Source organism: Sebastes fasciatus, chromosome 24 (assembly GCF_043250625.1).
Source record: "Sebastes fasciatus isolate fSebFas1 chromosome 24, fSebFas1.pri, whole genome shotgun sequence".
NCBI classification, from domain to species: Eukaryota; Metazoa; Chordata; class Actinopteri; order Perciformes; family Sebastidae; genus Sebastes; species Sebastes fasciatus.
The window spans coordinates 8,992,129-9,015,750 of NC_133818.1; the positions used below are offsets into that span (position 1 = coordinate 8,992,129).

The window sequence follows — 23,622 nt, forward strand, 5'->3', positions numbered from 1 at the left end:
GTGGGATAAAGGTTAGGTTTGAAATATCTCCTTTCAGGGCGAAATCAAAGACAAACATTACTATGAGCTTTGATGGTAAATCTGCCATGTTATTATTTCAAACTACGTATGTGCCGTGTGAGAATGGAAAGCTCATACAGTAGCATCAATAACCGGGGCTTGGGGCTTAGCAAAGCGTCAATTAAGGTTGCACTGCCACACCTTTAGCCTTGGTATGTGTGCTTCTTACTCACCGGTGGTCCAGACTCGCCAAGTCCCGGAGGACCAGGTGGCCCCGATTGCCCCTGGTACCCGACGTCGCCCTGTGGAGCGTGAAGGGAGCGAGGTGAGTGCACGAACAGGACGAGACGCAGGTGGATTATTATGTTCTCGTGGCATAATTTTCCCAAACAATAGGGTGTCAGAGTTTACCTTGGAGCCCGGAAGGCCGATCCCGGTTTCCCCTTGGATTCCAGGTGGCCCAGAAAGTCCCCTTTCACCCTATAAAAAAAGACAGGCAGGGACAGACATGTGCAAACACACTGAATCCTGGGAACAAGGCATCACTTTGACGTGATAGGACATCCAGTAGGGCTGTCCGGGTTCGCCAATGACCAAAATCAGCATGCTAGTTCCTTCCACTCTGCTTTAATATTTGGCTATTTAAAAGGGGGTTTAGACACGTACTATGGGGTTCCTTCATTCCTTCAGTCAAGACTTTATTGGTAAAGAATGCAATTATTCACTCACAGGCCGTAAATCACCACCACGGTGTGCAGCAGGAAGGCCCGCGAGAGGCGTGAAGAGGGTGTGGAAACGTTAGCAGGCGCATACCGGCACTGTTTTTTTTTTCTTTTCCATTTCCCTTGCCCTTTTTTCGAACAAGTCGGGACAATGTTTAAAGCCAGACATTAGTCTGCCGTTTCAGGTGATATAGAATGACAGCCAGACAATCAACATGAACATTCTTCCAAAATAATTAAGGAGGGAACACTCGGCGGTGGAGCGTGGGCTCATGGCGAGGATTGGCAGCTATAACTCGAGAGAGCGTAAAATAGTAGGGACGGACAAATAGGCTGACGGGGTAATAACAGATGGGGTACTTGAGAGGGGTTTCAAATGTCCCACTGGTGATGGATCATAACTCAAATAAGTGTTCAAATGTATGGTCATCCGATCAGATTATAGGGCCACTTGACACTCGATGTTATTTATCCCTGTGATGAATTGATTTAATCTGAACGCATCAACGTTACTCTGAGGAAAACACTCAGCAACACTTTAATACTTCACATTCTCACTTTATACTTTCATTTTTCACCTCTGCCACTCCGCAGGTAACAAGGTTATATTCATTATCTTTGCGCTGATGAAGCCGCAGCCCCCTTTTCATACAACTATAAAAGAGACTTAATTCAAACCAGACTGAAAATAAAACGGTATCCTTCAGCTATGCATCTGGTTTTTGGAGAACGGGGGAAAAGGGCCAGTCTTTGGCACAAAGTGAATTCACTCGAGTGTAAAGGAAAAGACCTGTCGGAGAGGAAGAAGTTTGATTTACTTCTTTCTTAGTTTCCTTTTGTACTTAAAACACTTCCCAGATTTCAGAGGTTTGGTTCAAGCGTGTCAAAAAATGGATTTCAAAAGCATCAAGGCTGAGGGATACTTACTTTTCTACCCATGGCGCCTTCGGGTCCGTTATCACCAGGTGGACCGAGCACACCCTGAAAAGTATGTGAGGGTTACACAGTTATTGTAGATTATCAAGGATCAGAAAGACCCTGAACATGACATAGTATAAAATGAAAATGGCATAATTGACTGTACGCCAAACCCCTCCCCCTATCAGTTATTGTCCGATCATAGCTTAGCAACTGTAACTAGGCATGTCAAACTGAGCCTTTTCTAGTGACAGTTGTCAAATTAGACAAATCAACATTGTTTTCAAAAAATACTATACATTTACGAGTGGTAAATCTGCCATCTTTATCATTGTGAAATGCATATTTGCATTGCTAGAATGGATAGCTTGATGTAGCAACAATAACTAAGTGGACATGGGGTCGGTCAATTGGATCCTATGACAAAAAAGATTTTACCTGAAGTCCACGATTTCCTCTTGGGCCAACGCTACCTTCAGGGCCCTGGAAAAGAACAGAAGTTGCTTAAAATTCATAATCTGTTGTGATCATAAACAAAACTCTCATCTTAGAGGGGATGTGTTGAACTTCAACCGCAAAACCAAACCATTCGTCTCTTTATAAAGGTCAGTAACTTGTATTCTCCTGCAGATTTCATTGACTGCATCACTGAAGCAATGACAAAAACATGAGAAAACTGCAACAGAAAGTTAGACTTGAACTTGGTTTCAAGTTGTTACAACATTAAAAAGGGCAACGTACTCTGTCTCCCTTAATTCCAGGTGTGCCACACTCCCCCCTCTCTCCCTGGAAGAGAAGAAAAAGCAGTTTAGCGTAACATCATTTTGCATAATTTCAAGTTTATGAGTGCAATTTCCAAGGAGCGATTTATGTTGGAATAATGGGTTTTAATATCCCAGCCAGGAGCTGGTGTGCAACAACTAATGACGTGGGATTTACCTAATTAAATTCCTTTAAAAGAAAAGTAATTCAAGATACTTGCAGACAAGCTTGACATTAAACACAGATGAACAAACATCATGATATTTCCAAAGTCTTTATCAGGTCTGGAAAACACAATTCTCCAGCGTCTCTCGCTGTTGCAGATTTTCCACGAGCGTGGGAACCGGATACTTTGACAAACTATGGCGGCATATAGAGAGTAGAATCCATACGATACCTTCTCTCCTTTGTATCCCGATTTTCCCTGTGTGTACAAAACAGTCTTGTTAAGTCAGAAGGAGACAACCCAAACACTGCCACACATACCGCAGAACAAGACTTTTCCTTTTAGAGCAATGACTATCTTGACTTAATCTTAACAACTTGATTTAAGACGCTCAGCTCACCTCTGATCCTTCCCGACCTGGAAGTCCACTGAGCCCACCATCGCCCTACGGGAAAGAGGGATTTTAGTTTTATAAAGCCTCCTGGTTTGTTCCAGCAACATCTTGAACTGGTAGTAGGTTTGTTTTATGCAGTTTAATTAAAAACAAAACAACTGATGGTTCAATGAGGTAGCACCTTCTGTCCTCTTAGGCCGGGGCTTCCATCTTCTCCTGGACGACCCTTCTTGCCCTGAAGAGAAAGTCATGGAAGCACCGTTAGGCAGAAAACAAGTGTAATAATAACTTGCACTAACAGAGTTAGCACTTCAGAATGATAGATTTGCAGCATAGACTGATGTTTCACTAGCCATGTGCCTTCTTCAGAGCTTAAAGGTGCAGTGTGTAGGATTTGGTGGCATCTGGTGGTGTGGTTGCAAATTGCGTTTTCATCCTCCAGGAGAACAATAGATGACAGCCAATAGAATAGTCTTCCTTCTTATTATTTGCCTTATGTTCTGCAGTTTAAGAGGCGTTTTTGTCGAGGCCTCATGGCAGCAACATGTTTGCCTTGAAGCATAGATAAAGGCCATTGAGTCTGGAGAGCCGATGAGTCAGCGAAGACTCACCCAAACAAGTGTCTGGCTCTTCTCTCCGCTTTCTTGCATGCGTGTTGTGGACTGTGCATGTTCTTATCTTTCAAGCATCCCCCTGTCTGTATGTCTGCCTGCACACACTGCTTCCGCTGGTGTGATGTGAAACAGCTTTTGTTCGGAGCATTAGGTTTAACGGGGTAATTACTCTGTCCTCATCCTGTGAAAATATATCAAAGCCAAACCGCTACGTCTAATTGCGGCTGACCTTCTCCGAGTAATAAAAGGAGAGCTCACATCACATCATGGCTTTGGCAGGAGAAGAAAGTCATGCATGTAACATCCTATCCGCCGAGCGTGTGTCCTCAGACTACCCAAGTGGTTCGGTTCTTTCGACAGACATGATACCCATGTAGATATCTGTTTAGGCCTGTTCTCAATAAACTGTAGGAAGAATGTAAGGTATTTGCTTTACTCTCACTGCTGCAGGGAAATAAGGATTCTCAAAAACCACATGATTGACTAAACCCCCCCCAAAACCCTGCAATTATGTAGCCTGTTAGCATCAAGGGTGCCTTTGTCAGCTGTGTTGTCCTCAAAAGGAGCCGGTTTGGAAGTAATTGTCTTTTAGGGGCAGCAGAAGAACACATGTTGTTTTCAAAAACACTTATTGTATGTAGCAGTAAGAGGAGGGCCTATATGGAAACCCAAATAGTTTGATATTAAAGTGATGGTTTGGGTGTTTTGAAGTGAGGTTGTATGAGGTACTCCATAGTATGTGTATAACTTACAGTAGGTGACAGTCGGCGCTAAGGTAACCCCCAAGTTGCGAATATGTGAAAACTCTCGCGAGACTTGCTGCCCAACAACTTAACCTAACCCTAACCAGTCAATGTCAACCTGGTACTTTAGACACCTAAAGAAAGGTTTACCTAAAAAAATGTATATCCGTTTATGTATATACTATTTTTAGAATATTTTCCGATGGCGAACTGAACTGCAAGTGAAACGTATCTTTACTGTTTTTGTCATGTGACCCTGCTGGCTTTGGAGAGAGCATAGATAAGTTTCACTTTCAGTTCAGTTCCCCGTCGAAAAGGACAAGGAAAGATAAAGCGCTAAAATCCACTCCAACGCCTCGCTTGAATTACCGTAACGTAGTGATGTCACCAAGTAACACATTCAGACAGAGGGGGAAAAGATGTGCTGCAGCACAGCCGGTATGAGAAAAGTAAAATATTTTAACATTAAATCATCTAAACATGTTCTTGTAGAAACCCACAATACAAGTATGAACCTGACAATTAGCATAATAGGTCCTCTTTAATAATGAGCTCTCTGGGGCTCCATAGGCCGATGCTGAGTAGGAGGGATACTTACAGGAGGGCCGCTGGCTCCCCTCTCACCCTTGTCACACGCACACTGGCTCTGGGCTAGAGGACACTGCAAACACAGGGAAAGAAGACTCAGACGGGCCATTTGGGGACACAAATCTGGAAATGTGCGGCAAGACCGCAGTGTTGAGACTTACCCCTTCATCCGACAACGCCGTCTGTGGAGACACAAGAAACACAAGAATGTCGTCAGACTTACTCCATGGGGTTCAGTTTTACCCCCGAAGGCACACATTTACCAAAAGTGTAAAAAGTTATGATGCAGGATTAGACCGGAGCCACAAACACCTGCTACCCAAACACCCAATTAAACTTGATCGCAGCTGGCCCGGGTTCAGTTTCGACCTTCGACCTCCTCCACCTGATTCCTCGAGTGGACTCGCATTTCCTCTTGTAACAGACACTTTTGCCAGAGCCCCGTTTTTCACCCCGCAGGTTGCTTTCCTCTTCAAAGCTAACCGCATTCTCTACACGAGGGGAAATGGTCGAAATTCCGCCGAGACCGAACCCAAACCACATGCATTGATCAGTAAAATAGCCTCGCTAAGCATCCGCGGGAGGGGAGGGGTGTCTGGAGACAACGGACATTCTTAGAGGACGGAGCGATGCTGAGACTAAAGATTAAAGACGGTTTCTCAGCTGAGACAGAGGCACATGCTTATGACATACAGATGCTGCCTATGGAGAGTAAAACGAGATGAAAGTCTGCTCGTGGACTTGCTGCTCTTGCATGCCGGCAGAATCGGAGGCTGTCAGGTCCAATGCTGTACGAGCCGCGGTGCAAGCTTTCTATAAAGTTTCCCCCTTATCACATTCGGATGTGTACCACCTGTGTCAACAGTAAGAGTTTGAAGTGGTTGTTTGAGGAGCTGGTTGAATGATGTAGCGTGCATGCATGTTCTTGCCGTGTTCCAGCTCTTACTGCATCCGATGTTCCCCACAAAGAGTTTTAATTTGGAGCACATGTTACAGCCAGCAGCCTGGGTATGCCTGCAGGATGTCGCTGTGCTGCACATGTTCTAATTATCTTTAACCGTCGGTATGTGAAAGTAACCCAAATCAATTAAAATAAACAATTGGAAATTAAGACCTTTGCCTTAGTTAACTCCCGACACATGCACGGTGAAGAATTTCACATTTTTTTCAGCCAACCGAGTGGATGTCGGAGTGAATTTCATTTTGCAGTGATGACCTGTTGCTATGGCAGCAGGTAGCAGGTGTAAATCAGGGATGCAATAAGGCAAGAAATAAAGCAGTAGGTGGTGTCAAAGACAGCGCGAGGGAAGTGCGAATTGGGTTCATGGAGAAGTTAGAGACGCTAATATTTGATTCATTTGGCAAAAGTCACCCTGCATAATGGCCTTTTTGAAGCTTCCACCTGGCCTCTGGGGATAAACATTTATCAAATCATATATGCATTTTACACAAGTAAATGCAAGTATTTTTTTTTAAATGAGAAAGATCTGTTACAACACCTTTCTGGAAAAAAAGCTGAAATGTAAATTTTAATAAAACGTCCATGAATAGGGAGGAATCTAGTCCAGTGGTTCCCATCCTAGAGGTCCAGGTGCCAAAGATCACAGGGGGTGCACGAGCATTTGTCCGCTCTGAGGTTGTCAAATTTAGATTTGCACATTTATAACTAAAATCTGAATCGTTGTTAAGTCCAAAAGTCAAAATGTATTGAAAAAAGATAGATGTAGTAATTTTCAAAATTCACAAATTGTTTTTATCTGATGAAATATTCTGCTTCAATGGATATTTGCTGGCGTTTAGCCTTTCAAAAACAATTTTTCACTGCGGTCAAATAACTGTTTGCTCACACACCAACGAGTTATGTTCTTTAAAGAAAGTTGATTTACATAGACTTTGATTTAAGTAATTCCACCATCTACAATTCTGCATTGAATCGGAAACAAAGCAAAATCAGTTTTACTCACAATCTCCTGGATGAATTTATCCACAATGCCTGCATCCTGCAGGTTGTGAAGGTAGCGCGAGGCTGGGGAGCTAGCTATTAGCCGCAGCTGAGCTATATTGGCGGCCTCATTGGCTTCAGGTGTGATGCCTATGGTGAAGAAGCGGACGCCCTGGTTCTTGGCGTCAGCCACGGCCGAGAATATGTCCGGGTTCCTGGGGTGCGAGATGCCGTCGAAGAGCAGAACGGCCACCTTGATGCTGTTGGGATCCGACTCCTCCAGGTAAATGCGGGTGAGGTTGGTGATGGCGAAGGTGGTGTAGGTGCCGTGGCCGATGTACACGATGGGAGCGATTCGGGCCTTGAAGTCGGCGATGCCCCTCCACTGTTTGAAGGTCTGCTCTATGATGACATGGCTGCTGTACTGGAGGAGGGCGGCCCGCGTGCTGAGGCCCCGGCCCGTCTGCAGCCGCATGCTCTGCAGCCGGTCCATCACGTCCGAGGCGAAGCGCTTCTCCTGGGCGTGGTTGTCCTTGGCGCTCTCTGAGCTGTCGATAAGGAAGGCTAACTCCAATCTGCAGTCTTCGTCTATGAGTGCTGAGAAGGAAGAGGAGATAGTAAGAATTAAAGGAATAGTTTGACTATTTCAGAAATACACGTCTTTTTCTTGCTGAGAGTTAGGGGAGAAGATTGATACAACTCTCATGTCTGTACGCTAAATATGAAGCTAGAGACAGCCGCTTGTTAGTTTAGCTTAGCATAAAGACTGGAAACAGCTAGCCTATAGCCAGGCTTTTCAAAAAGGAGTGCATGCCATGGCAACCTGTTCTCACTCCCAACTCGTCAAATACTGACGCTTGGCCATTTCCCCTCTGTGTCTGATACCGATGTACCCTTTAGAATCTATATGAGACGCACCAGGCTTTCAACTAACTCCAATGTAAACCCATTCACGCCATTATTAGACGGTCAGAGCAACTGATGTAGTAGTGAAGATGGGAGGCCGCTGTTTGTGTCCAGGGGGAAACGTCAACTTACCGTAGTTTTGTTACGTAACTTCCGTACTTTACTAATGTCAGGTACGTAACAAACAGTTATTTTACAAAGAAACATGGTTATTTTAACTCAAATTACCATCTTTTCCTAAACTTAACCAAGCACTTTTGTAGCACCAAGTAGTTTTGTTGCAAAAGTAAACATAAAAACAAAGTAAATATATGTTGGAAGTTTATTTTGAAAAGACACTCTATACATGCAACAAGCAGAAACTGTACATTACCTGTGAACATGGAAGTTTATTTTGAAAAGAGACGGTATGCATATAACGAGCGGACACTGTATGTTTCCTGTGAACACGGAAGTTTATTTTGAAAAGACACTATGCATGTTACGAGCGAAAACTGTATGTTTCCTGTGAACACGGAAGTTTATTTTGAAAAAACACTGCGTGTAAACTCGAAACTGTACGTTTCCCCTGAACACGGAAGTTTATTTTGAAAAGACACTATGAATGTAACGAGCAAAAACTGTATGTTTCCTGTGAACACGGAAGTTTATTTTGAAAAGACACTATGAATGTAACGAGCAGAAACTGTATGTTTCCTGTGAACACGGAAGTTTATTTTGAAAAGACACTATGAATGTAACGAGCAGAAACTGTATGTTTCCTGTGAACACGGAAGTTTATTTTGAAAAGACGCAATGCATGTAACAAGTGGAAACCGACACGCTGTCCATGTGCATATGCATAAAGACTGTAAACAAGAGGAAACAGCTAGCCTGGAGACAGGCTTTTTAAAAGGAGTGCATGCCATTAAATTGAGTTTGTTGTTTTAGCTTCATAACAAGTTAACTTCACATGATGTGTTTTCTGTTGTCTATACTTTTTCCAATCAAGATATGACATTTGTCACTTTCATATCGACAGAGCAAAAGATGTGTTCAGCTCTGGCTGAACAAGATATAGTCTGTGTGACAAGCTAAGAAGAAGACTTTCATATCCAGCCAAAATATAAGTGATCACAGCCAAATGGGTTTTATGACTCAGGGAGAAATCTTTATCTGTGCAGTTTTCAGAAGGGCTAAAGGCGATTTATCGACTCCTTAGGCTCTATAGGCTGATGCCTTTTCAGGAAAAGTGTGATAAGTTCATGAATGTGGCATTTCGTTTTCTGAAGAGGAAATAAAAAAGTAACTCAACTTGCCTGCGCCAACCTTCAGCGATGGAAGGAGGTCACCGATCTAATATAGGCTGAGGATAAATCACATTAATCTTCGCGGAAATATGTCACAGAGAGAATGCGCCTGGGGAGACGGGATTCTGAGCGAATAAAACATTTGGGTAACAGAGCACTGAGCGGTCACACAGGAGATGGATGGCCCTGAGGAGCCCGGGAGATATGATCAATCCAAGTGGATTGCATCCTCCAGCGATGTCCTTGTTGAGTATCATGTTCTAGTTTTTTTTACCTGTGGCAGCAGCTTTTTTTTCCAGGTGAAGTGAACGATGTGCCAATTCCACTCCACTTTTCCAAGTATAAGAGCATCAGTGGAAAAGAGCCAATAAAACAGAAAAATGTAATAAAGAGACTACTTTAGATTTGCTATATTGCGGTATCAGTTGGACTTACATTTGCCATTTTGCGGTATGGAATTGGATGGATTTTGTTTGTTCTTCTTCTTGCTAGTGGTGGTCACCACCTCTTCCTCATAGTCTTCTTCATAGTCCTGTGCACAAAGACCCTGAAGTCCCCACAGTAGCAGGAGCCAGTGCAGTGAGGGGACCATGACTTCCCTGAGAGAGAGAAAGAAGAGAAGACAGAGGTGAACCCACGTCCTCACATTTGAATACCTTCCTAAAAAGAAAAAAAACCTGCACACACTCCGAGAACAAGCTTTAACAGGCATGCATAACTCACAATGCTGCTGACTTAGGTGTCCTATAAAGCTCTCCTTTCAGAAATTCAGTGCAAATAGTTAGAGAAGGAGGGATTCTTCATTCAGAGTTAGTTTGGTTCCATGTCCTGAGCATCAAGCCGAGTCCTCTTCCAGGGTTGGATCTAAAGTCTGTAGGTCAAAGTTATGGAGGACACCACCACCAGCAGCTGCAGCAGCTTTGCGTTGCAGAAAAGTTTGGACTGTATTCTGACTCTCATGAGACTCAAATTCAAGCCATTGTAAGCCCGCAGTAAATTAAGGGAAGTCCAGCCCTTTTTTAAACTCACTCACTCCCATTTGGGGGGGAGGGATGGTGGGAGGGGTGCCCCTTGGGGAGGCAGCTACAGACACTCCAGAAATCCCTCGTCATGATAGAGCAATGAGTGCCCTTTTTTTTTTTTTTTTTGCTAGCCGTGCTATTTAAAAACAGGCAGAGAAAAGGAAAGCCCCCTGGGAATAATAGCAATTTGTCCAAGACAGCTGGTTAAAATCAATTTGCTATTGTGTTTTTGCAACAGCTTCCATTAAGGACACCAAGGTCATGTCCTTGGTAATATTTCTGGAGAGTAAAGGGGGTTTTATAAAGACGTGAAAAATATGTTTTACACATGTAACATCTGATTCTAATGTTTCTAACTAAACTGATTGTTTATTTTAGTTTTGAAACAGGAAAACAACACATTCTTCCTCTTACAAATGAAAAGGTTAGTTCATAAGCAATAAAGCATACTGTTGGCCAATTCAACACACTCTTTTGTTTTGCTGCTACAGCCTTGTTTGGTCTGGTATGATCTGTAGCTTATAGTGGCTAATGTTAGCAAATGTAGATAACTTTAGATAGATATTGCTTTTGAGTACTTGCGTGCTACTATTACTATTAATGGTTATTTATTTAAAGTTACGCCACTTTCGGAGTGATTTCAACCCAAACCACAACCTTTTTCTAAACCTAACTAAGTAGTTTTGGTGCCGAACTCTAACTAAGTCAATCTTTTCCTAAATTTAACCAAGTCAATCTTTTTTCCTAAACCTAATTAAGTAGTTTTGTTGCCTAAACCAAACCAATTAGGCAGCAATTTCATCCATATTTGTTGCCGTTTAGCCTTTCAAACCAACATTTTCAAAGCGGTCAAAAACCTATTTGCTCTTCTGCTTGCCGCAAACAAAGCAAGGCCCGCACCTGTATTAACAGGACGGTCTAGCATCAATCTAACAGCACCATTACATTTATTTAACCACAATAACAAAAAATCTATTTTGACTCTAACACTATTATAGTAGATTCTTTAACTTGTTACAAAAAAGTGATCATATTATCACTTTACTTATGTTGACGAAACTGACGAGTTCTATTCATTAAAGAAAGATTACTTAATTTAAAAAAGCAGGCTTAAAGGAGGTTGGAAACTACCGCTTTAATCCATTTTTGTTATAAAAATATCTATCATAGCTGATTTAAAGAACATAATATTCATGTTTCCTTTAACTCTGCCTCCGGAGGCCTCGCCCTCGATACGATCCAGAGAGCTGGAAAAGTTTGGATAGGTGATTTATACCTTAAGGCAACACACCTTGCGAGAGCAGCGAAGCATGATTCATCAGTGAAAACACCCAGAGCAGTGATTTGTTAGTCTTTCACTTGACAAGATTTACTGTAAACATACATTTCCAGAAGCCAGAGAGAAGTAAATCCGTAAGAAGGGCAGTGCCACTATAGCATTTACAGCTTAATAGCCGACATATTTCAGTCTTTCTTGACAGGACAGGTGTTTGTCTTTTTGTCCACAGTCTCTCATCAGTCAATGGAATTCATTCATATTGTTCATATATCATCAAAATGGGTGAGATCTACCCATAAGTCTACATCCAAAGTCAGATTCTGTACAAGAGGAAGTCTCTTCAAAAGCCGGACGTGAAAGGTTACAACAGTTCACTCCTTCTCCAGAATCAGTCCAGTTTTTATTGAATCCTGGTGCATGTCCTTTTCAGCACCAAAGAAAATTCTCATAACTCCGTAATCTTATTATAATTCCTATGTAGTCCTGGATCAGAGGACTCTTTACATCCCATGAGACCGTCTGCAGCCATAAAAGCTGCAAAGGGAATCACATAACTCTGCAACAGGGATGACGGCGTGTGTTTTTATTGCCTACTGTATTACTGAAAGCAAGGAAAGGTGAGCTGTCACTCAAGAATGCTTCCCTTGAAAGATGAACCTCCTTCGGTCTGGCTCAGCTCTCTTCGCTCCGTGTGGAGAGCTAATTGAGCAAAGCGAGGGGTTTATGGGACTTATTTCTGTTGTTTTAATATTGTGTCTGTTTGGAGCTAGTTTGCATTGAGAAATAGGAAGAAGCTGTCATTGCTGTTTGACCTTACAGTTTTAAAAAGACTGTTCTCAGGCTATTAAATAGGTGTTATCAGTCGCTATAAGCACCATAGATGTGGGTCAATAGGGGCCTACTACACCCACTAGTAGGTTTTTATCATCTATTCACATGGTAGATCAGTGGAAGAAGGAATAACAGAACACAACAGCGACCTCTAGCGACCGTAGTAATTATGACGGAAGCAAAAGCAGAAGTTAGGTGCTGTAATATGCTACACAAAACAAAGGGTTTTCACCCAGGGGATCAGAGTTTGCATCCTGTGTGAAACCATGTTGTGTTAAAAATTATTTTAACTCAAAACACAATGGTTTTCCCTAAACTTAACCAAGCATTTTTATTTTGCCTAAACCTAAAGAAGCTGCAATTTTATTACCCAAACCTGTTTTTGTTGCCTAAATCTAAAGAAGTTGTAGTTTCGCTGCCTAAACCTAAAAATGTTGTAGTTTCGTTGCCTAAACCTAAAGAAGTTGTAGTTTTGTTGCCTAAACCTAAAGATGTTGTAGTTTCGTTGCCTAAACCTAAAGAAGTTGTAGTTTCGCTGCCTAAACCTAAAGATGTTGTAGTTTCGTTGCCTAAACCTAAAGAAGTTGTAGTTGTGTTGCCTAAACCTGAAGAAGTCTTTTTGTTTGTGTTCAAAACGTAACGTTTCATTCTATTTTACAACATGTTGCTTTTAAGTTTCCATTTTACAACGTAGTAGGCGTAGTAGGTCCCTACTGACCGACATCTATGGTGCTTATAGCGACTGATAACGCCTATTTAATGGCCTGATAATAGTCAAATCGGGTGCAGCAAGGCACTGCTTTGGCTACTTCACATAAACGAATGAAACTTTTAGAGCTTAGACTTGTTTTGTTACACAATATATAGCAAAACTAGGACGCAGCATCGCACTGAATTTCAATATGCAACGCCATATACAAATGGAAAACCACAGAACATGATGTTATGTTTTGCGGAAATAGGGCAGCTGCAAATCTGACAATCTTTTAAAAAAAAGACCATTTGGATTCAAAGTTAAGTTTCTTGATTTCTTTCACAGCAGGGATTCTCAAATAATGAGCCTGCATGTTCACAGTGTGTGCGCCTTCTAAAAGAAGACCCCACAGTGTCTCTAAACCCGGCAATTAGGTGACATTCGTTCAGCGAGTATATGGGAATAGATGAATACAGACGGGTCTATGCTCGGAGCAGATGCAGACACCAATAAAGGGCATCAATAAAAAGCAGGACATGGCATTTTTTATTCAATGCTACATAATTTAAAGGGCAAATTGTTTCCTCAGAAAAGATGTGTGGTATAAAAAGAGGAGGGAAAACAAAGCAGGAGAGAGGCTTTCTTTTATGATGCTGCGGAAGCCGCCACTTAGCTCTTTGATATCCCCTCCCCCTCCAGGTATCTTTCCTGTGACATTTGGTTTAACCACTGTTTTTACAAGATAATGCCTGTTCCTTCAACGTACTGTATAGTTACAGCACCAACTGACATTGTTAGCGCGTGAATTGCAAACCCCTATGTGAGAGCACTCAGAGCCACGAAACAGATAATGTATGTCCCAACAAGTTTTCATACCAGTGTGATCTAAAGGGGAGCTGACAGCTACACCACAGTGTAACTGTCATGGCGTACCAGAGGAATGTGTTGCTGGTTGCTGTACAGTACCACAAGCATTCAGATCAAATGCATTAATGAGTTTCTAACAGGTTTTCTTTGTCTTGTACCTGACAGTCATGGGTGGGTTACAGAACAGGCCTACCGGGCACAGGCTCAGGGGCCCAAAGTGTCAGGGCCCCCCCGGCCTTCACCTACAAAATGTCATTCGTATCAACCAGGAAGAAATTCAAAATTACCACAAAGAAACATAAAACGACTACAAACGGGACACAAAATACTACAAAGAAACCACAACATCTAAAAACAGATGCAAAACAGCTGGAAAGAGACTCACAATGACAATGAAAAAAGGCAAAACAACCTAAAAGAGACACAATGATCACAAAGACACAATTGACCACAAAGAGACACTAAATTACCACAGAGACACAAAACGAATACAAAGAGATATAAAATGACCAAAAGAGACACATAAACGACTACAAAGAAATACAAAAGTACCACAAAGAGGCACATAACAACTGCAGAGACTCAAAATGACTACAAATAGACACAAAGCTACTACAAAGAGATACAAAACAGCTGCAAAGAGACACAACGAGACCACAAAGACACTCATAATGACAATGAAAAGGGGAAAAACAACCTAAAAGAGACACAAAATGAGCACAGAGACACAAAACTACCACAAAGAGACACACAATAACTATGAAAAGGGACAAAACAACATCAAAGAGACACAAAATGATCACAAAGAGATGCAAATTGACAACCAAAACAATTATTAAGTGACATAAAACTACTACAAAGAGACACAAAACAACAATGAAAAGAGGCTAAACGACTATAAAGTCTGTGTGTCTTGCATGTAGGAGAGGTGTCCAGGGGACCATTGTCTCATAATCTGTCCATGCTGACTGTCATTGTCTTAGTTTAGTGTTTAAGCATGATAACATTTGCTATGTAGCATCCAACACAAAGTAGAGCTGAGGCTGATGGGGATGTTATTGAACCAAAGTATTGGACAAATGTAAATGTTGACCTGATGATGGCTCTAGATGAGAAGTTGAGGGACCACCAAAGTTATTACAATTCATGGATGTGTGTACCAGACAAAAGCATTTACTGCAAAAGCATTAGAGCACTGTACCCATCTGTTTCAATCTACTATTATGAGCGTATTCTTTACCTTTGAGATCTTTGATGAAAAATCCTGAAAAGCAGAAAATTGTTTCCTCACCGCTACTGCATGTAACATGTCTGTGGAAGGTCAAAGGTCGCCTGCTGTCAAACTGTCCCGAGTATGATGAAAGGGTTGCTTTGCAGAACCTGACAGAGACAACACACAGGTGATTTGAATAAAGGTTATTGTTGTGGATTCGAATACAGAGCAGGTTCCGCGGATCACCCCATGATGTGGATCATCAGACATTTCTATCGGTTTAAAATGGTAACCACATCGGCCTCTGCTGGACGTGTCTAGAAGGTAACCCGCACATTGCAAAAACTTACAAAAAACTCTTGCGGGACTGACTGCCCCATGACCTATCCTAACCTTAACCATTCAAGGTCAAGGTCTAACTTTAACCATTCAACCACAAGGAGACACAAAACAACGACAAATAGACTCACAACAACCACAAAGAGAATCACAACGACTATGTAAATGGGCAAAACAACCTGAAAGAGAAACAAAATTACTACAAATAGACACAAAACAACTACAAATAGACACAAAACAACCACAAAGAGACACAAAACAACCACAAAGAGACAAAACAACTACATAGAGACTCACAACAACTATGAAAAGGGGCAAAACAACCAGAAAGACACACAAATTGTCTACAAATAGACACAAAACAACCAGAAAGAGACCCAAAATGACCACAAATAGACACAAAACAACTACAAAGAGACACAAACCAACTACAAAGAGAATCACAACAATTATAAAAATTGGCAAAACAACCTCAAAGAGACCCAAAATGACTACAAAGAGACTGAAACGACCGCAAAGAGACAGAAAACAACTATAAAGAGACTTGCAATGACTATGAAAAGGGGCAAAGCAACCTCAAAGAGACACAAAATGACTACAAAGAGACACAAAATGACTACAAAGAGACACAAAACAACCACAAAGAGACACAAAACAACTAAAAAAGAGACACAAAACAACCACAAAGAGACACAAAACAACTACAAAGAGACACAAAACAACCTGAAAGAGACACAAAACAACTACAAAGAGACACAAAACAACCACAAAGAGACACAAAATGACTACAAAGAGACACAAATGTCCACAAAGAGACACAAAACAACTACAAAGGGACTCAATGACTATGAAAAGGGGCAAAACAACCTCAGACACAAAATGACTACAAATAGACAGAAAACAACTATAAAGAGACAACACACCTACACAGAGAATCACTACGACTATGAAAAGGGGCAAAACAACCTCAAATAGACACAAAATAATTATAAAAAGGGGCGAAACAAACTTAAAGAGACACAAAATTACCACAAAGAGACACAATACAGTAGTCGAGGTCAATGTCTAACCTCAACCACCTCGCGAGAGTTTCACGATCTACGTGTTAACTTCTAAACACGACCTTCTCTGCTGCATTGGATCATGTTGAGGAACATGCCCATTCCTGCATCTCTCACTGTTGCGAACTCATTCAACCCGATCACTGTGGCTACAGTAACACAATCACAATCTTTCCAAACACTGACGAGTAACACACGGAAACATTTCCGAGTGATCTCAACGTTGTTCCCCTTGACTGTATGTCATTATAATTACATTTTAAAACAGATTTTTAAGTGACATTCAAGAGTGTCCTCCTTCATGTACCTTCAATAATCCAACAACACGGACCACAAAGGCATGGCAACACAAATAGTCTCCATCATCACTCATCAGACTTTACTTTGGAGCATGCACAAGGATGCTTAATGCAAATATGTGTTGTGTTTTCACAGACAAATACAGACTAGTAGAGATGCAGCGATGGTAGTCAGATAGGTGAGTAGGAGGAGTGATGCTAAACCTTCAGTCACTTACAGTAATATGCAAAACATCAGTTTTAAAAACACATTGAAAGAGAATGAACTCATTACGACTGAACACACTTCTGATCTGTTGACTCTGCTTTACGCACAGTTCTACCAGAGGGCTTTGTTTGTTCACAATCTGTGTACAAATCAAGACAACTGGAGGACACACATCCACACAGCTACCCTCTATATATTCTGTCTCTTGTAATACAGCAGCACCCTCTAGTGTACATGTGGTGGACTCGTCTCTCTACATATTGATTGTGACAGTATGCAGTTATTTTTAGTTAGTATACAAGAAATCAATTAACTTTACTTACGTTGTACAAGCAGGAGAAGATAGACCTTTAGTCCAGGTGGAACTACGACCAGTAACAACGTCCCAGGAAGCCAGAAGTGTAGAGAACCAACCTCTGGACCTGCAACAGCCATCATTAATGTTATTAATTACACCTGTAGGTTTCCTTCTTTCACCTGTCAAAATGTCTGCTGTGAAAAAGCTCTATTTTTATGAAGTTCCTGGAGCTGCTTCATCACCATTCATAATTAGTTTGAATGTTTACCATCTGTGATTTACCATTTAAGATTATCTAGACATTTTTTTCATACCGTATTATAGTATATTGTCTTATCTGTACTGTGCATGATTACTGATTACTGCTCAGCAAATCAAACAATGTTGAGACCCAGTGGAGCACATTTGCTCCTCTTTCATACATGATGACTGAATACATTTATGTTTTACTGTTTATTTATTTATTTGGTTACTTAATATTTATTCTCTCTTATTCTATCTTTCTATTTTTTTCTGTAAACAATAATGTACATTTTGTAGATATATGATTTTGGGTATAAGAATAATGTATAATCTTCATATTTTATATTAATTATATGGTCGGATGAAATGCAAGGTCAAGATTGTATTTAAATGCAGTGTCCACCACTGAGGACAGTCTAGCTGTTTAGTCAGAGCAGCTGCATTGTTTTCAGTCTACACCATTGACATGGTGAGGTCAACTGTCGCCTTATGTTGAAGTAAAATAGTATAGATATATATGATTAATTTCAAGTTCTGTAAACACAGGCAGAGTGCTCTAGTTTACGGTTAGAACACAGAATTAACTGTGGACACTTGTGCAATTTCTCTGTGGAATGAGGACACTGTTAAGACATGAAGAACAAATGTCGGGGGGTGCAGCAGAAAACTTAACTCCCCCTGCTATGCTGCTAAACTGTGGAACAAACTTCCAGATGAGATCAAAGATGCACCAACAGTGGCCACTTTCAAATCTAGACTCAAGACCAAGAACTGTTCTCAGATGCTTTTCTTTAATTGATTAAATGCTGCACTTTACTCTTTTGATTGTTTTTATTATCCTTTTAATTTTGTTCTTTTAACTTATACTTTTATTTGTTTTTATCTTATGCATTTTGTGCTCTTTTATCTTGCTTTTATATATGTAAAGCACTTTGAGTTACCTTTGTGTATGAAATGTGCTTTATAAATAAACTTGCCTTGCCTTGAAATAGTACACTATGTACAACTATGTTAGTGACACTAACTAGGACATCTAAATCATTTATTCCCATGCAGATCTACATTAACTGAACGACTGGTTTTAAATAATAACTCATATTATATGTAACCTTTTGTTTGAGACTGTCATTCAGAGTCACATTTTAGTGTCCAACAGGCTCTGGAGGGCAGAATGTCAGCTGCTCTTAACATCTGCACATGCGCAGTTCAGCCTTCTAATGATGGGAATTGCGGCTCTTTTTAATGATCCAGATCATTTGGCTCAGCTCACAAAGAAGAGCCGGCTCTTTCGGCTCCCAAACGGCTCTTAATTTTTACCACTTCTGCTTTTTTATAATTCAGCCAAATTTAGCGCAGTTTTGACCTATGATTAGTAAGTGTTCACATATATATCACTTAAATTATTCAATATAATTATACTAAACCTTATAATTTCCAGAATACCATAATTTTTGAAGATCATCCTATCATTCTGCCTTGAATTAATTAAAGGGACTGTTTGTAAGATTCAGAAATGCTTGTTAACAGCGATACCTGTGGCCTTGAAATCAACGAAAGTCAGCGTTGGGCTTGCCTTGCTCGCTCTAAATAGACATGAACGAGCATCGCTCAAAACAGTGAGGCGACACACGTCAGCTAAAACCACAATATCACTCTATATTTCACCTGCTTGGCAGTAATGTTAGAATCAATGCTGATCCTAGTGTTGGCTTTTCCTGCTTCAGTCTCCCGACCGCGGCCGGAGGGAGACACCGGCACCTGGTCGGAGACGAAAGCATTTCTCGCTGCGGAGCCCCGTCACTTCACAAGACGACGGGAAACCTCTGTAGGTCTGGAAGAGCTGCAGCATTTATTTCTGCACAAACGTCCACAATTCACTAGATATTCTCAGAGCTACGAAGTCTTCTGCAGTGTGAAGTGTGCGTGCATGAACGTGAGGTGGAGCGCGAGAACGCGCGCGGTGTGTGAGCGAAGGAAGGCAGGCAGAGGAGCAGAGAACCAGAGGAGCAGAGGAGCAGAGTAAAGCAGAGACTCAGGCCCTGGAAACCAAAGCTATGGTCTCCCCCGCGTACTACGACCGCAGCCAACACTGTTTTGCAAGACGGGCTTCACTAGATATAACTTTGAGGTTTTGGTGCTTCCGTGTAGTTTGTGTTGGAGTCTGATGGTACGTGTCCACAGGGAGTCTGAGCAGTGTAGCCACACGCGAGCGCGCATGGGAAACCAACATGGTAGATTTATACGTGTAAAAAGTTACAAACAGTCCCTTTAATATATATATATATATTTTTTTTTTAAACTCATCGTTCACTTAAAAGAGCCAGCTCTTTGAGCCGACTCGTTCTTGACCTTCACGTCACTCGCACATGCGCAGTTCCTCCTCCTCCTCCATTCATTATAAAGCCGCAGGTCGACTCGTCTCTTTCCACCTTCAGCCATTAATCTGACCATGTTAGGAGCTGTGGGACGCTGCTGCACCGGAGCTCTGCAGGCTCTGAAGCCTGGAGCCCAGCCGCTGAAGGCTCTCGTCGGCTCACCAGCCGTCCTCTCACGTAAGTGCAATGCTTGGTTGCTTTATGATCGAGGTTAAAATACTATAGAGAGAAGGGCAGGGTCCATGCTAACGTTAGCTGCTGCTACACTACCACGCTGGCAGGCCTCCACATTAAAACATCTCTTTTATAAACAGCTGGAGTAAATCTAAACATCTACATGGGTTCACATGTGCATATATGTTCATATTGACAGCTGTCACGTGTCAGATAATAGCTAGGAGGTGTGTTTCTTCTGCTAGCAGCAATGACCTTTATGTAATGACATGTGCTAAGTTAGCATTAGCATCTGGCTAGGAGATTAGCAATGTCACAGTGTTTTTGCAAGGTTTAACCTCACTTCAATTAATGCAACAGAAAAAGCACTAAGAGGATGATAAACCTACTTGTCATAAGCAGTAGTCGCATTAGCAATAGCTCTTAAGTTCATTCATCTGTCTGTCTTTCCATTGTGACATTGTTTAGAGTTTATACTGATTAAAATCGACTTGTATATCACACAAATAAGCTTATTCATAGTTTCCCCAACAACAATCCCTTATCTGGTGCTTCTTTTAGCAGACAGGGTGCTGTGTTGAAGACTATTCTGCACACCACAAGGTCATAACATGCAGCACACATGCATGACACTGATCTATCTTGTCTGTGTTTCTGTACAGGTAGAGAGTATGTCGCACCTGCAGCCGCTGCCAGTGTCGCAGGAGGTCGCATCACGGCTGTGATCGGAGCCGTGGTGGACGTCCAGTTCGATGAGGACCTTCCTCCCATCCTCAACGCCCTGGAGGTCGCCGGCCGTGAGTCCAGGCTAGTCCTGGAGGTGGCACAGCATCTTGGTGAGCATTAACTACATACCCATATGAGCAGATGAATATTGTATACATACAAGAAAACTATACCCATATGAGCAGATACATATATGTATACAATATCTATGTTATATTTTTATACTTCTATTTAAATGGTTTATATCTTTTACACTTTGTTCAGCTCTATTTTTTACTGTGTTAGCTGATGCATCTTGTTTTTTGCATTATCCCCTTTGCTGCTGTACACTGCAAATTTCCCCGCTGCGCGACTAATAAAGGAATATCTCATCTTAAACTAAATGTTTTTGTGTGTTTTAGGGGAGAACACAGTGCGTACCATTGCTATGGATGGTACTGAGGGTCTGGTCCGTGGACAGAGGGTTATGGACACCGGCGCCCCCATCAGAATCCCAGTGGGTCCCGAGACTCTGGGCAGGATTATGAATGTCATCGGAGAGCCCATCGACGAGAGGGGTCCCATCTCCACCAAGCAGTGAGTTCACTACAATGACAATATTACATTATTGTAATGATAATAAGGAAAATTGTCTTGCAGAATGACAATGTAAAAGTGACATTGGTTTAAAAGAAATTGCAAGTGGCGATGATTATTTAAAAAAAGAAAATATATATATTGCAAGTGGCGATGATTAGCAGGAGTTAAAGAGCCTGCCATAATTACAAATGTTGAGTTTAAAACTGCAGAAACAGTTTTGCTCTTTGATGAATAGTTAGAAATGTATGTTTTTTTTGTTGTCCCCCCACAGGACTGCACCTATCCACGCTGAGGCCCCTGAATTCGTCGACATGAGCGTGGAGCAGGAGATTCTGGTGACTGGCATTAAGGTGGTGGACCTGTTGGCCCCCTACGCCAAGGGAGGAAAGATCGGTATGTGCTTAAACATAAACGTTTGCTCACGACAGGATAGATGACGACGTATAAACTGGAATCTTTGAAATATCCCCAAACTAATCCTACATTTCCTCGTGGTCGCAGGTCTGTTCGGTGGTGCCGGTGTGGGCAAGACTGTGTTGATCATGGAGCTGATCAACAACGTGGCCAAGGCCCACGGTGGTTACTCCGTGTTCGCCGGCGTGGGAGAGCGTACCCGCGAGGGAAACGACTTGTACCATGAAATGATTGAGTCTGGCGTCATCAACCTGAAGGACACCACCTCCAAGGTGAGGAATTTTGACAAGAAATTGAAACTTGGAGTGAAGAAAAAAAAATGACATGGCAAAGTATGAACCGCTCACCTCAACTGTTGTCCCCCGCTAGGTGGCGCTGGTGTACGGACAGATGAACGAGCCCCCAGGCGCCCGCGCCAGAGTGGCTCTGACTGGACTGACCGTAGCCGAGTACTTCCGTGACCAGGAGGGTCAGGATGTGCTGCTCTTCATCGACAACATCTTCCGCTTCACACAGGCCGGCTCCGAGGTCTGTAAAACATGTCTGTCAGGGGCAAGAAATGATTCCCTAAAGATACATTTTGTAATGTTGAATGTTGACTGGCTCATTAGTAATGACCATCTTACCTCTCAGGTGTCTGCCCTGCTGGGTCGTATCCCCTCCGCTGTGGGTTACCAGCCCACTCTGGCCACTGACATGGGTACCATGCAGGAGAGAATCACCACCACCAAGAAGGGCTCAATCACATCTGTGCAGGTAAACAGGACCTTAATGACAATAACTGACTATGCCAGCGTATGTTAACACATAATTCATGCTAAAACTACTATTAAGGATTAACCAAGTCTTAATCCTCTCCACCAGGCCATCTATGTGCCCGCTGACGACTTGACCGACCCTGCCCCCGCCACCACCTTCGCTCACTTGGACGCCACCACCGTGTTGTCCCGCGCCATCGCTGAGCTGGGTATCTACCCCGCCGTCGACCCCCTGGACTCAACCTCCCGTATCATGGACCCCAACATCGTCGGCCACGAGCACTACGATATCGCCCGTGGCGTGCAGAAAATCCTTCAGGTTTGGGACTTTATAATTCATCTATTTTTATTTTGGTGGGGCTGATAATTATCAATTTACTTTGGTGGGACTAAGAAAACATTTATCAGGCTAACAAGTTCTACTTTTCCTCCTGTAGGACTACAAATCCCTGCAGGACATCATCGCCATCCTGGGTATGGATGAGTTGTCTGAGGAGGACAAGCTGACCGTGGCACGCGCCCGCAAGATCCAGCGTTTCCTGTCCCAGCCCTTCCAGGTGGCCGAGGTCTTCACCGGCCACATGGGAAAGCTGGTGCCCCTCAAAGAAACCATCAAGGGCTTCCAGAGCATCCTCGGCGGTAAGTGGATGATGTCACCTCGACTTTAAGTACTTAATTCGAACGTCTTCAGCTCTATTTACAGTACTAATATTTTTCTTTTGTACCCGTTGTTCCCTGCAGGCGAGTACGACAGTCTGCCCGAGCAGGCCTTCTACATGGTCGGCGCCATCGAGGAAGTGGTCGAGAAGGCCGCGAGGATGGCTGAAGAGCTCGCGTAAACAATCTACCTGTTGAGAGGGAGAGAAAACAAGGAGGGGTTCTGCGGTTAGGAGCACTTGGTTTGTAAAACATGTCAAAATAACAAATGTACCTGTCTCGTCATCCTGAAAGAAAAAGTTCTATTTAATGTTTCCAATGAAAGATGGAATAAAACGCTGTCTTTACACACAAAAACAAAACTCGTCAACTGTATATTTCCTATATGCTTTAATAGTCGTTGTTCCGAGTAGTGGATTTCATGAAATGGCTGTCCTCATCCACTCTGACCACAAGATGGCAGTCTTGAGTCATGTTGAGCGCTGATCTGAACTGTGTTGCAGCTTTTGTCAAGTACTGAAATAAAACAGTGGACAAACAA

At 42.3% G+C, this 23,622-nt stretch overlaps 2 protein-coding genes across 3 annotated transcripts in view; one reads left to right on the forward strand and one right to left on the reverse strand.

Annotated features, from left to right (window-relative positions):
* Positions 1–18,542, reverse strand: part of LOC141762794 (uncharacterized) — a 36,557-nt gene extending 18,015 nt beyond the window's left edge. For both annotated transcript variants that reach the window (XM_074626860.1, XM_074626862.1), the window contains exons 1-14: positions 18,508–18,542; positions 17,181–17,279; positions 9,480–9,643; positions 6,872–7,446; positions 5,069–5,089; positions 4,918–4,980; positions 3,144–3,197; positions 2,969–3,013; positions 2,800–2,826; positions 2,382–2,426; positions 2,079–2,123; positions 1,650–1,703; positions 412–480; positions 234–302 (exon numbers count right to left, since the gene is read on the reverse strand). In XM_074626860.1, coding sequence (XP_074482961.1) covers positions 234–302; positions 412–480; positions 1,650–1,703; positions 2,079–2,123; positions 2,382–2,426; positions 2,800–2,826; positions 2,969–3,013; positions 3,144–3,197; positions 4,918–4,980; positions 5,069–5,089; positions 6,872–7,446; positions 9,480–9,643; positions 17,181–17,279; positions 18,508–18,527 — 1,350 coding nt within the window. In that variant the 5' untranslated portion in view covers positions 18,528–18,542. The remainder of the gene's footprint in view (positions 1–233; positions 303–411; positions 481–1,649; positions 1,704–2,078; positions 2,124–2,381; positions 2,427–2,799; positions 2,827–2,968; positions 3,014–3,143; positions 3,198–4,917; positions 4,981–5,068; positions 5,090–6,871; positions 7,447–9,479; positions 9,644–17,180; positions 17,280–18,507) is intronic.
* A 1,226-nt stretch (positions 18,543–19,768) lies between these two features.
* atp5f1b (ATP synthase F1 subunit beta) lies at positions 19,769–23,622 on the forward strand. Its single transcript, XM_074626921.1, has 10 exons — positions 19,769–19,950; positions 20,610–20,783; positions 21,075–21,249; positions 21,524–21,645; positions 21,754–21,938; positions 22,036–22,194; positions 22,300–22,422; positions 22,531–22,743; positions 22,862–23,063; positions 23,166–23,622. Exons 1-10 carry the CDS (start codon positions 19,848–19,850, stop codon positions 23,261–23,263), a joined length of 1,554 nt encoding a protein of 517 aa, XP_074483022.1. The 5' UTR covers positions 19,769–19,847; the 3' UTR covers positions 23,264–23,622.